At 45.8% G+C, this 14,046-nt stretch overlaps 1 protein-coding gene and 1 long non-coding RNA gene across 4 annotated transcripts; one reads left to right on the top strand and one right to left on the bottom strand.

The window, feature by feature from the left end:
• The first annotated feature begins 31 nt into the window (after window positions 1-31).
• On the top strand, window positions 32-7,588 carry LOC117589870 (clathrin interactor 1). 3 transcript variants are annotated; one of them, XR_004574235.1, is made up of 7 exons: window positions 37-384; window positions 1,337-1,538; window positions 1,598-1,979; window positions 2,039-2,132; window positions 2,197-2,960; window positions 6,774-7,338; window positions 7,370-7,588. XR_004574235.1 is itself a non-coding variant. In XM_034282139.1 (6 exons), exons 1-6 carry the CDS (start codon window positions 332-334, stop codon window positions 6,035-6,037), a joined length of 4,296 nt encoding a protein of 1,431 aa, XP_034138030.1. In that variant the 5' UTR covers window positions 32-331; the 3' UTR covers window positions 6,038-6,181. The 3 variants fall into 3 exon arrangements, 2 of the variants coding, with proteins under 2 accessions (XP_034138030.1, XP_034138031.1); XM_034282139.1 differs by lacking the exons at window positions 6,774-7,338; window positions 7,370-7,588 and adding an exon at window positions 3,237-6,181 and having other exon boundaries at window positions 32-384; XM_034282140.1 differs by having other exon boundaries at window positions 6,774-7,588.
• Window positions 7,589-11,626: 4,038 nt separating this feature from the next.
• On the bottom strand, window positions 11,627-12,275 carry LOC117589876. The gene is made up of 2 exons (XR_004574237.1): window positions 11,871-12,275; window positions 11,627-11,806 (listed from the first exon to the last, which is right to left on the bottom strand). It is a non-coding gene; the product is annotated as an uncharacterized LOC117589876 (long non-coding RNA).
• Window positions 12,276-14,046: the final 1,771 nt, after the last annotated feature.

Genomic DNA, 14,046 nt, shown 5'->3' with positions numbered 1-14,046 from the left:
GCCAAAGACTTGACACTATCGATAGATCTATTCATATTTTTCCATCCCTAAAAGACAGCTCACCAGAAATTTTGCTGCTGTGATTTTAATTTTGGTTTAAATTTTATTTAAATTTGTCGGAAACTGCACGCGGAGTGCGCAAGATCAGCAACTAGAGCAGCAGTAAACACGGAGTGCACAATATTCATGCAAAAACCCATCTCATTAGCAGTTGCACACACCAAAAAAACAACAACGAAAACGAGTTCGAGTGCGAGCTGTAGTTGAATTTTTCAGCCAGCAGCCAGTCCGAGATTGTGTGAAAAATTCCAGAGGATAAAATTGCTTTAAAATGGTTGATAAATTTATAAGCATGTGGAAAGTGCGCGAATTGGCGGACAAAGTGTAAGTTGTCAAGATAGTGATAATGGTGGTACATACACATGCACTCAAGATAATGGAATAGTGTGTACAACATTCTCTTGAGGAGACACTCCCACGCCCATGCCCAATTGCCACCCCCACCCCACACTTACACTTGAGCGGACAGGTGCTAATATTTGATTTTCGTGCCTGCTAAGGAAATAGGTTTGGACATGCTCCTAATTTATGGGTAATAGTAGTCATTCAAGATGCATTTTTGGTGTGGGATTATGGTCGTTTTTGTTTCTGCCTTCAAGGTTGTTCGTTTTCCGAAATGAGCTCGACTCGCAGCCACATAAACACAAAGACATTCCCCTGTACACAAGCCCAAAGCAGCAACAGCAATGTGTTAGTGTGTGTGTGTGAAGCTTTATCAAGAAAACATTTTGTTTGCCTTCCGCTGCGCTGCCCAAATATAACAGAAGTAAATACATGTATTTCCACCTGTGTTAACACTTCCAATGACTTTCCAGTGAAATTTTCGTTTTGCCATCAACTTATTAATTACTTTCTGTTGGCCACTTTTTGCTGCTGCTGCCCTGTGCGTGTTCCAACACACCTGTGGTTGGCGCAACTGTGTGTGTTCCCTCCCCCAAATGTGTCGATCGGTTTCCCTTTCTCATTCCTCCGGACCTTCCGTTCCACATAAGTGAACGCAAGTTGCAGGCATGCCATTGTTGGGGGGCTACTACTTTTTCTGCTAGCACTTTCCGGGACTGGTGCTCTGGGGCTTATCTAGAAGCTGATAAGGGCCTCTGGCCCAGTTGCGACAATTAACACTTGACGCGCTCCCATCACGTTTCGAATGTCATACCGAAGCCATGTTTTGCTTCAGCTTATCGTAACAACTTTAAGCCCTCTCCGCTGGCACATCGTATATCTTAAGTTTTCCAATGACCAATTCCCTTCCCGCCTCTGTTTTGGTTTCCCGCAGCACCAATGTCGTGATGAACTACACCGAGACGGAGGGCAAGGTGCGGGAGGCCACCAACGATGATCCGTGGGGACCCACGGGGCCACTCATGCAGGAGCTGGCCTACGCCACCTTCTCTTACGAGACGTTCCCGGAAGTCATGTCCATGCTGTGGAAGCGCATGCTGCAGGATAACAAGACCAACTGGCGACGAACCTACAAGGTGAGTCCGTTTTGTGTGCTCTAATTGGATTGATCTGAAATGGAAATCTCCCTTTACAGAGTCTGTTGCTGCTTAACTATTTGGTGCGCAATGGGTCGGAGCGAGTGGTGACATCATCGCGGGAGCACATCTACGATCTGCGCTCGTTGGAGAACTACACTTTCACCGACGAGGGTGGCAAAGATCAGGGTATTAATGTTAGGCATAAGGTACGAGAGCTTATAGACTTCATTCAGGATGATGATCGCTTGCGCGAGGAGCGCAAAAAGGCGAAAAAGAACAAGGACAAGTACATTGGCATGAGCAGCGATGCCATGGGCATGCGTGGCTCCAGTGGATACAGCGGCTATAGTGGAGGCGGTGGCGGCAGCGGCGGTGGCGGTGGCAGTGGTGGAGGCTACAACGATGGAGATTGGCGCTCAAATCGTGGAGACAATTGGTGTAAGTATCATCAATCGAATGGATGGATAGTGGAACATATATTAATGAACCCATTGCAGACTCTGACAAGACCGCCGGGGATCGGTACGAAGATGAAGATACTCATTATGATGGAGAGCGCGAGGGCTCTGACAGCGATTCCCCGAGTCCCAGGCAAGTATTCAAACAATATGCGCAATCAATCACACAACATCTAACTATTGGAATCTTCCTGCAGACGCAACTATCGCTACAATGATCGGGCAAGTCCCGCCGAAGTGGCCACCGAGACCACCAAAGCGCCCAACCTCAACATGAACATTCGTACAGGCAAGAGCGTTGTCAGCTCGCCAGTGTCCAAGCAGCCTGTTTCGGCTTCGGCAGCGACTTCTTCTGGTGTGACCAAGCCGACGCTATCGCAGAAGAAGATCGATCTGGGTGCGGCTGCCACCTTTGGCAAGCAGCCGCCGAGCAGCGCTGCTGGCATACACTCGCCAACGCACCGCGACACACCCACCAGCCTGGATCTAATGGGCTCACCCAGCAGCAGCCACAACAACAATTCACAAAGCAATAACAATGATCTGCTCGATGATCTGTTCAAGACCTGTGCCACAACTCCAGAGAAGACGCTGAACAGTGCCGCCGTCATTGTGGACGACGATGACGACTTCAATCCACGAGCCCCGGAAGCCGGACAGCAGGAGTTTGGTGACTTTGCGTCTGCGTTTGGGGGCAGTTCCTCGGCTCCTGTCAGTGAGCCACCGTCAACGGGCATACTCCCAGCGGCCAGCAATGATGAGTTTGCCGACTTTGCCGCATTCCAAGGCTCAACGACATCCACCTCGGCGCTCGATGGCAATCTGTTGAAGACAGCGACACCAGCGAACGATTCCTTTGACTTGTTCAATGCGTCTCCAGCAGCAGCCGGAACAGCGGGCACAGCCACAGATCTTCTCGCTGGACTGGGGGATCTGTCGATACACCAAAGCATGCCAATGGGTGAGTTCTTAAAGTACTCTAGATAGAATTAGATGTAGACTAGAGTTAGTTATAGGATTAGGCTTAGGATCTTTTATACGAGTATTTACAAGAGTATTTAGGAAACGTTGCATGTCGGCGCGCCTTGGAGCTTGACTAGAGCCCATTATCTCTAGCTCGGGCTCCCCCCCATCCCACACAAACACATCACACACACACTCCTCCACCCACACACACATAAACGGCAACATATTCCAATCGGATGCACTCGTTCTCTTCTCTCATTCTCTCTCGCAGCAGCAGCAGGAGCAGCTGTTGAAATGCAGTTGGCAGCCACAAGGCAGGAGTCGCTGCCACCGCTTCCCCCACCGCCAGAGTGGGTGCATCAGGCCCTCGCTAAGGCTGTTAAAGATCTGAATGATTTGGGGCAGGTTGAGAGCTCATCAGATGCCGCCCTGGTGGCAGCCACTCTGCAGAAACTTCACACCTTGAATGCCCTGCCTGGATATGCCACGCCTGAGCAGCTGGTGGGAATCGATCGCCCGGCATTCGATTGGACTGCACTGGTGGTGGCCAATGGCGAGTACTCGGCCTTGCTGAACCAGCTGGTTGGATTGTTCAGCCCGGAGTGGCCAGAGCCAGCCCGCGATTTGGATGTCGTCAATCTGCTGCGGATGGATCACAGTTTTGCGTACACACAATTGGCCTTTGAGACGCTGCACCGACAGCTGGACAGAGTCCCGATAACAATCAGCTCTCTGTTTGGAGCCCTGCTGCAGGATGAGTGCCTGCTGTCGATTAGCTTGCTGCACATTTCGCGCCAGAGGGCCGTGCTGATGCAGCGCTTCGCTCGCACAATTAAGGTGTTGCCCGAGAGGCTGGTGGAGGAGCATGATGCCCAGGTGAGGCAGTTCATTCAGCTGATCATTGGACTGCCGGGTGAGGTGGCCAATCGACTGGGCCGTCAGCTGCCGGACATGTACGCCCCCACGCAATATGGACATCTGCTGCTGCGCCAGTGGCTGCGGTCTCTGCACTTTGTGCTGCAATGCGAAGAAAGTTCGGAATACTTTGATTTGTCGCCGTACTCGTGGCTGCTCTCACAGCTGGTCAATCACTTTCATGATGCCGCCACCTTGGAGTATCTCTTGCGTGTGCTGAAGGACTACGCCGTGGCACCCAACGGACGAAAAGTGGTCGCTTCCATTCTGCTGGAACTGGAGCCTGCAGCATGTCTTAAGGTGGCTCAGTCTGCCCTCTCGGCTCAACTCAATCTCTATGTGCTGCTTGGAGCTGCTGCCCTGGAGTCTGCACCCCACTGGAAGCACTGCCTGCTGCAGAAGCTGCCCCTCCAGCGGACGCCCAGCGAAAACAAACAGCTCTTTCCCCTGGTGTCCTACCTGCACGTAGTGGCTCCCGCCCAGCTGCAGGTGCTCTTCAATCAGCTGCTGGGAATCTGGTCGAAGCGCATCTCCCTGCAGAAGTTGAGCGGCCAGGAGCACTTGGCCATATCCAAGCTGCTCGTGCTCGCCGGAAAGTGTCTCTGCAAGGGACTGGATGTGGGCCTGGACAGCAAGCGGCAGCTGCACGACGGACTGAGTCATCATCTGGAGTCGCCGGATGCCCTGCAGCGGCATGTGGGCATGAAGACAGTGGAGCTGCTGTTCAACTTTATGGAGCAGCCGGATTGCAAGGACGAGGATCGCCTGCGCTTCAACTACGATTCCATGAGGGAGACGCGAGATTGGCACATTTTTGAAGAGTTCGATGAGTTGGCTCTGTTCGAGTGCCCCCGCAAGTCGGAATTGGACGAAAAGCCCAGTCCAGAACATGTCAAGGAATTGGAGGCACATCTGCGACAGTTCATGGGCAGTCCGGAGGAAGAGCAAACCGTTCAGATCCCAGAGGAGACGAAGGATAAACCGTCAGAGGTGAAAGAGAATCTCAAAATGCAGTTGGACTCGGATGATGAGCCGCCATTGGACTCGGATGATGATGATGATGGACTGAAGCCGTACGACATGTCCAATGACATTTCAAACACCCTCGAACAGCGACCCAAGTTCCTGCTGGACCTGTTGCAGCTCCTTCGCTCAAAGTGCGAGAACTATCAGGTCTTTGAGGGAGCTCTGGGCACAGCCGAACAGCTCATACGCGGCCAGCTGGCCAGGCACGATGCCAAGCTGGCCCTGGACCTCATCCGACTGTTCATCACACTGGAAATGCAGTTCTATTTCGAGGACTTTGAGCGCACGCAGTTCAACTGTTGCGTAGCCATCTGTGTCGCCCATCCTGGCCCCTGTGCAGAGTACTTGTGCCGACAGTTTCACACAGACAACTCCTGCTATGCGGCCAATGTGCGCATTCTGATCCTCCAGGTACTGGCAGCAGCGGCCAAGGAAATTTCAGGTGACACTAACGAAACGGATGAGAGTGTATCGTTGGACATTGTACCGCCGGCGGCCAAGCAGCCACGCAAATTTAAACTGCAGAATGAGGAAGACAGCCCAGCGGAACGTCTGGCTGCCGCACAGCGGATCATACGCGAGCGCCTGCGGTCGAAGACAAGGCGGTACTTCAGCAAACCCAAAACCCATTTGGGTCAGCAGCAGGAGCGGGCTAACCCGTACCATGCCGTGGCAGGAACATTCTTCTTCAGCCTGGTGCGTGGTCAACGCACACGCCAGATGCTGTACGTGAAGTATGAGGACATTGCGCACAACATTGATACCCAGCTGCTGGTCAATCTGCTGCACACGCTGTCCGTGCTGGTGATGTGCTCGCAGAATTGCACGCTGCTGCCCATGATGACCCGCGAGATCTTTGATCTGTGCGCCTTTGTGCGCTTCAATGTCGAGGCCCGAGTCCGTGCGGCCACGCTGCAGTTGATTGGCATCGCTCTGGTCACCACGCCCGCCCAGGTGCTCACGCAGCACTTTGCCGAATCGCTGAATGAGCTCCAGCGCTGGCTGGATGACTTTGTGCGCTCGCCCTTGGTGGGTGGCGAGACCTCGGAGGAATGCCGCGACCTGGCCCAACAAATACTGAGCACATGCTACACGCTCTTCGATTCAGCGGCCATGGAGCAGGCATCCTAGAAATACATTCCTCTGATAACACGGTGTCCTTAACATTTCATAGTAGTATTAAGCTGATTTTAATATAATATGTATGTATGTGTAACTGTTGGAACTATGTATCTTTATGTATTCCAAAGCTTGCCAAAAAACAAAAACAAAAAAACTAAAGCCATTGTATCGCAGGTACTAATACAGATATCAACAGATTTATTTCATTTCAACTATGTCTGTTCTTTTATTTATTTGTTTCCTTTACTCCCACACTGCATATATGCATATACACACAAATCGGATATGATTTCGTTAACAAACAAAACATATTTATGTATGTACATTCTTCCTTCAATTGCGATGCGATCGATTGCGAAAAGCATTTCTCAATATTCCTGGCATTGTGTCGCAGTCGCAGCCGCAGCCGCGGACGCACTAGGTAAACGATAAAACTGAACAGAAAAATCAAATCTAGAGCAGCAGCAGCTTCGGCAAGCGCACACTCTAGCTGTAACCGAGATACGAGTACGAACTATCCTATCGTATCTTTTGTTTATGTCATTTGCACGCGACAACTTGTTTTTGCTGCGCTTGCGCTCATCAATGCTTCCAGTAGTTGATCACACATCACATCATCCAGTAGTCTCGCGCACAGTCACAGCTACACATACACAGAAGCTTCTTTTTTTTGTACAAACTCTGTTCATATTTATCATGAGGCAAACACTATAATATTTGAATATATTCCATCCGCTCTTTGCAGACAATATGTTGCCGCCCATTGCCGCCGTCACGGGCAATAATCTGCTGCAGCCCATGTCCATATCCAATAATAATAACACCACAAATGGAGGTGCTCCAGCTGCGGTCAGTGCCGCCGCCCAGGCAGCCAATGTGGGTGCCACCTGGTCGGGCAATCTGAAGGCCGGTAACCTCAACATTGATCTGGACAATCTGCTGATGAGCAAAGCGGGCAAATCAAATGCGCCCGCTCTCTCGATGAATGCTTTAAAGACACAGAGTCCGGCCAAGACACAGGCGCCGTTAAATGTGCAGACGACCGGCGGATTTAGCGGCCTCTCGCCCCTAACCAGCCCCAATCTGTTCGGAGCGCAGCAGCCACAGTCCAACATTCCACAGAACCAAGCAGCATTTGCCAACTTCGGAGCGTTCCAGCAGCAGCCGTCACAGAATCACAGCAATAATAATAATAATGTAAACAACAATGGCAGCGCGTCGGCCTTTGATTTGTTTCAATGATATTGTTTAGCTTAATTAACTACTCCCCCCTTCTATACACACACAACTTTCCACGCACTTTCCGCACATTTCCACGCCATATGAGGCCATCTACGTGTCTTCTAGCAACCCCGATTCATGGCTGTATAAAGTGTAAGCAGCTGAAGTGTTTGTTTATAAATTGATTGTTAAAAAAATCGCAATTCTAAATTTTCCCTGCACTTCCTTCCTTCCTTACGATACTAACCCTACGATCACGATCACATATGAATTATACATCCGTCCCATGTGTCCACTCGTAAATTTTGAATGAATGTTGTCATCAAATGCAATAAGTAATAAAGAAAGGAAACGAAATATAAATGGTTGTACCAAAATGGATATGTTAGCACAACACTCTTGGACGGATGATTATCTCCGTTGATGATTAGTCCGGATTAAGCATACTGGTCACGGACCAATCCATCATTGAAATTGTTAAACAAACAACAAAAATACTACCAACAATTAAATCCAACAATTTTTAGCAATAGTTAAAGTTACGATGTGTCTGTATATAAAAATTATATGTAAAACAAAATATGAAATATAAAAGAATTGAAAATGAAAACAATTATTTCCATGTTCAAATCAATTATTTATCAATTGGTTTATTTAATTTTGTCATACCTGATATATATTTTCTTAACATAAACCTAAATTGAAGTGGAGTCGGATGCTCAAACTGTTCACCTTTAGGCCGCATGGCGATAAAAAAGTTCTCAACAATGTCTTGGGAGAGACGACTTGTAAAAATGTATTGCATCTCGTACTTTTCCGATAGATAGCAATACAAACCTTCAAGGGATGCATTGTTGACTAAAATGCCTTTTTGGAAGGGCAGGCTGTGGGCTCCCACTCCAAGTATCTCCGAGCTCATAATCTCAGACATTTTGGCCAAAATGCCTCGTTGGATTTCGATTTGTTTGCCATAAGGCTGCGTCGGTTCGATGGAATTTGATGTTGAAGACTTTGAGTTGAAGACCGCGAACCAATCATTGATAATTTTAAAAAGATCAGCGGTTTCGGATGCGTTCTGTACGTTATAACCCAATGCATTGCATCGTCGTATGAAGCTGCCGGTTGTATTGGAGAACAGTTGCGTTGCCAATTTGATATTCTGTTTGGCGAGCGGTCCAATATTAAGGTGATTATCGGTAATATTGAATGACATCGACACATCTGGCTTAGCACAGTGGCTAATTGTCTGCTGGACTGTCGATTTAGTCAATCGTTTTCCGTTGATGATTAGTCCGGAGTCAACATACTGGTCACGGACCAACTTTATCAGATGTGGGGTATCCGAGAAAACGAATATTTTCAAATCTTCATCCGCTGGATGGGTAAACCAATTCCTTGCTAAAACAAAAAATAAATTAAATTTCGGATTTTAACTCGTATAAGAAACTTACTCTCCGATATGCCAAGCTCTGTCCATAATGTTTGATTTCCAGCGCCCAAATCAGAGACAATAGCTACTACGGGATAGCCTCTTTTGTGCAGTTTGTTTATTATTGAATGCAGAGTGTCCGCGTCCATTAGAGTACTGAAATCGAAGAATACTGGCTGCTCCCAAGACTTATTCAAGCCACGAGCTATGGCCAGTTGAACATAGGTGCTTGGCTCATAATCAACATCCGCTGAGCTGTCATGCTCGAATGCAGCAGCAACCTTCATTTCATCAAAGGACAAAACGCATAGCTTATCCACTTCGGGCATTTCCTCATTTTCCATGAGATCTATAACGACATCAAGGGTACCTGTACTGATGTTAACATCTGCCAACCATCTGTATAATGTTGCTCGACTCGGCAAAGGAAATCCTTTTCTATAAAGATGATTGTATGCAGGAGGTCCCGCGGTATGAAGGCAAATAGCAGCAGACATGTCTGTTGCATTAAATACGGCTCTNATTGATAATTTTAAAAAGATCAGCGGTTTCGGATGCGTTCTGTACGTTATAACCCAATGCATTGCATCGTCTTATGAAGCTGCCGGTTGTATTGGAGAACAGTTGCGTTGCCAATTTGATATTCTGTTTGGCGAGCGGTCCAATATTAAGGTGATTATCGGTAATATTGAATGACATCGACACATCTGGCTTAGCACAGTGGCTAATTGTCTGCTGGACTGTCGATTTAGTCAATCGTTTTCCGTTGATGATTAGTCCGGAGTCAACATACTGGTCACGGACCAACTTTATCAGATGTGGGGTATCCGAGAAAACGAATATTTTCAAATCTTCATCCGCTGGATGGGTAAACCAATTCCTTGCTAAAACAAAAAATAAATTAAATTTCGGATTTTAACTCGTATAAGAAACTTACTCTCCGATATGCCAAGCTCTGTCCATAATGTTTGATTTCCAGCGCCCAAATCAGAGACAATAGCTACTACGGGATAGCCTCTTTTGTGCAGTTTGTTTATTATTGAATGCAGAGTGTCCGCGTCCATTAGAGTACTGAAATCGAAGAATACTGGCTGCTCCCAAGACTTATTCAAGCCACGAGCTATGGCCAGTTGAACATAGGTGCTTGGCTCATAATCAACATCCGCTGAGCTGTCATGCTCGAATGCAGCAGCAACCTTCATTTCATCAAAGGACAAAACGCATAGCTTATCCACTTCGGGCATTTCCTCATTTTCCATGAGATCTATAACGACATCAAGGGTACCTGTACTGATGTTAACATCTGCCAACCATCTGTATAATGTTGCTCGACTCGGCAAAGGAAATCCTTTTCTATAAAGATGATTGTATGCAGGAGGTCCCGCGGTATGAAGGCAAATAGCAGCAGACATGTCTGTTGCATTAAATACGGCTCTCTTGCCTCCACTCTTCAATATATTTATTTGGGTCTCGGTGAAAATGGTTTTTAGACTGATTTCCAATTCCTTAAAGTCCTCAAGTTGCTGACGTAAAGAATGCATTTCTTTCTGCATTCGACGATTCTGTTTCCTCAGACTCTCGTTCTCCACACGTATTGCATGATTTATCACGTTGTCCCTACATTACAAACAAATTAGTATTGGCATTTGTGTAAATATTTATTTGAGCATGTTTAGCTTACTCTGTTTGCGTACTCGAGTTTGCGAAGCCTAATTTAACAAATTTTGGTTCAGGCTCGCCATGCGGAACAGCATCAGCTTTCAGTCGCCTTCTTTTATATATCTGCCCTTCCTTTGGTGGCGACCTCCACTGTGAAGCATCGAAATGTGAATCGCAAATTTTCGAGTTCACAGCAAAGCTGCAGTCCAGAATTTGCTCCCACAATTTTCTCTTCTCTAAACATACCGGGACATGAACCAATTTCACATGGTTAGCGACTTTGCCGCATACACTGCACCACGTCATTTTTTGGCGCTCATACGGTTAGCAATTGAAAAAAATAGAAAATTTGTTCAACCTTTTCCGAATCTATGTAGATGTGCAATTGTTTTGCTGGCGACAGAGTGTGACCAGACATGTAAACTGTATTCCATACGGCTATAATTCTGAAACAGCTGTGTGCTGTTTTGTTTTGTTTACTTTGCAAAACAGTCCGGATGAAGATTCCATAAGAACCGAAGGTAAAAACGAGAAGGGGATGTGTAAGACGCTTCTTACGCGTCACAACTTTTATACCCGGTACTCAGTTAGTATATGTGTACCTTTTTTTTTTCAACTTTTACATTTGCCATTTAAAATTGTTTCTACAATGTCATTTACATCTACTTCTACATGTACATCACTTCTTACGCCAACATGCTCTTTTAGCTCGCATTTTCGAATGTGCAAAACATAATAAAGCTGCGGGGCGGGGTGGGTTTAGCCACTGCAAATTAATTTCTTCATTCTGGCTGTAATAATGATCCAATCTGATCCCAATTCGTTGATCTGATAGCTATATTCATTCCCTACGGAATGGCATTTTTAGTTTTCTCATATCTTTAAAATTGTGGATATAGCAGATTTTCGCTGTTTGCGGGGGCGTACAGAATTTAAAAAAAAAAAACAAACAATCTAACACTTAACATNGAGCTATGGCCAGTTGAACATAGGTGCTTGGCTCATAATCAACATCCGCTGAGCTGTCATGCTCGAATGCAGCAGCAACCTTCATTTCATCAAAGGACAAAACGCATAGCTTATCCACTTCGGGCATTTCCTCATTTTCCATGAGATCTATAACGACATCAAGGGTACCTGTACTGATGTTAACATCTGCCAACCATCTCTTTAATGTTGTCCGACTCGGCAAAGGAAATCCTTTTCTATAAAGATGATTGTATGCAGGAGGTCCCGCGGTATGAAGGCAAATAGCAGCAGACATGTCTGTTGCATTAAATACGGCTCTCTTGCCTCCACTCTTCAATATATTTATTTGGGTCTCGGTGAAAATGGTTTTTAGACTGATTTCCAATTCCTTAAAGTCCTCAAGTTGCTGACGTAAAGAATGCATTTCCTTCTGCATTCGACGATTCTGTTTCCTCAGACTCTCGTTCTCCACACGTATTGCATGATTTATCACGTTGTCCCTACATTACAAACAAATTAGTATTGGCATTTGTGTAAATATTTATTTGAGCATGTTTAGCTTACTCTGTTTGCGTACTCGAGTTTGCGAAGCCTAATTTAACAATTTCTTGTTTAGGCTCTGTTTTTTGCGGAACAGCATCAGAGTTAAGTCGCCTTTTTTTACATATCTGCCCTCTAATTGTGGACGACTTCCACTGTGAAGCATCGAAATGTGAATCGCAAATTTTCGAGTTCACAGTAAGGCTGCAGTCCAGACTTTTCTCCCACAATTTTCTCTTCTCTAAACATTTCGGTACATGAACCAATTTCACATCATTGTCGACTTTACGGCATAAACTGCACCACTTCATATTTTGGCGCTCATACGGTTAGCAATTGAAAAAAATAGAAAATTTGTTCAACCTTTTCCGAATCTATGTAGATGTGCAATTGTTTTGCTGGCGACAGAGTGTGACCAGACATGTAAACTGTATTCCATACGGCTATAATTCTGAAACAGCTGTGTGCTGTTTTGTTTTGTTTACTTTGCAAAACAGTCCGGATGAAGATTCCATAAGAACCGAAGGTAAAAACGAGAAGGGGATGTGTAAGACGCTTCTTACGCGTCACAACTTTTATACCCGGTACTCAGTTAGTATATGTGTACCTTTTTTTTTTCAACTTTTACATTTGCCATTTAAAATTGTTTCTACAATGTCATTTACATCTACTTCTACATGTACATCACTTCTTACGCCAACACGCTCTTTTAGCTCGCATTTTCGAATGTGCAAAACATAATAAAGCTGCGGGGCGGGGTGGGTTTAGCCACTGCAAATTAATTTCTTCATTCTGGCTGTAATAATGATCCAATCTGATCCCAATTCGTTGATCTGATAGCTATATTCATTCCCTACGGAATGGCATTTTTAGTTTTCTCATATCTTTAAAATTGTGGATATAGCAGATTTTCGCTGTTTGCGGGGGCGTACAGAAATTAAAAAAAAAAATAGACAGGTTGACACATTGACTCGGCTATTCATGCTGATCAAAAATATATATTCCTTTTGGCGTTGGAAAGGCTTCCTTCTGTGAATTACATTGTTTCCCCACAAATACAATATACCCTATTTACTCTTCGAGTAACGGGTATAATTAATCTCAAAATACCGCTAAACTTGGATGATGAGTTCTTACGACATTTCCAACACGCTCGAAGAGCGACCCAAGTTCCTGCTGGACCTGCTGCAGCTCGTTCGCTCCAAGTGCGAGAACTATCAGGTCTTTGAGGGAGCTCTGGGCACAGACGAACAGCTTATACGCGGCCAGCTGGCCAGGCACGATGCCAAGCTGGCCCTGGACCTCATCCGACTGTTCATCACTCTGGAAATGCAGTTCTATTTCGAGGACTTTCACGCACTTTTTGCCTACAGACAACTTATACCATGCGGCCAATGTGCGCATCCTGATCCCACAGGTACTGCCAGCAGCGGCCAAGGAAATTTCAGCCGCACAGCGGATCATACGCGAGCGTCTGCAGTCGAAAACAATGCGGTACTTTAGCAAACTTAGACTTGAGCACATGCTACACGCTCTTTAATACAGCTCCCATGGAGCAGGAACCCTAGATATACAACCATATCATTCCTCTGATAACACGTGTCCCTCAAATTTAATATGAAATATAAAATAACTTAAAACAATTATTTCTATGTCACAATTTGTATTGTTCAAATCAATTATTTATCAATTGGTTTATTTAATTTTGTCATACCTGATATATATTTTCTTAACATAAACTTAAATTGAAGTGGAGTCGGATGCTCAAACTGTTCACCTTTAGGCCGCATGGCGATAAAAAAGTTCTCAACAATGTCTTGGGAGAGACGACTTGTAAAAATGTATTGCATCTCGTACTTTTCCGATAGATAGCAATACAAACCTTCAAGGGATGCATTGTTGACTAAAATGCCTTTTTGGAAGGGCAGGCTGTGGGCTCCCACTCCAAGTATCTCCGAGCTCATAATCTCAGACATTTTGGCCAAAATGCCTCGTTGGATTTCGATTTGTTTGCCATAAGGCTGCGTCGGTTCGATGGAATTTGATGTTGAAGACTTTGAGTTGAAGACCGCGAACCAATCATTGATAATTTTAAAAAGATCAGCGGTTTCGGATGCGTTCTGTACGTTATAACCCAATGCATTGCATCGTCTTATGAAGCTGCCGGTTGTATTGGAGAACAGTTGCGTTGCCAATTTGA

Source organism: Drosophila guanche, unplaced genomic scaffold (genome assembly GCF_900245975.1).
Source record: "Drosophila guanche unplaced genomic scaffold, DGUA_6, whole genome shotgun sequence".
Classification (NCBI taxonomy): Eukaryota; Metazoa; Arthropoda; class Insecta; order Diptera; family Drosophilidae; genus Drosophila; species Drosophila guanche.
The sequence above is the reverse complement of the archived record's forward strand: the minus strand, read 5'-3'. Positions and strand labels throughout refer to the sequence as shown.

Excerpts from the sequence above, each read along its gene's own strand:
- LOC117589870 (XM_034282139.1), top strand. The coding sequence starts at position 332 with ATGGTTGATAAATTTATAAGCATGTGGAAAGTGCGCGAATTGGCGGAC. Across the intron at positions 385-1,336 it reads CGCGAATTGGCGGACAAAGT|CACCAATGTCGTGATGAACT; the intron begins GTAAGTTGTCAA and ends GGTTTCCCGCAG. Across the intron at positions 1,539-1,597 it reads ACTGGCGACGAACCTACAAG|AGTCTGTTGCTGCTTAACTA; the intron begins GTGAGTCCGTTT and ends CTCCCTTTACAG.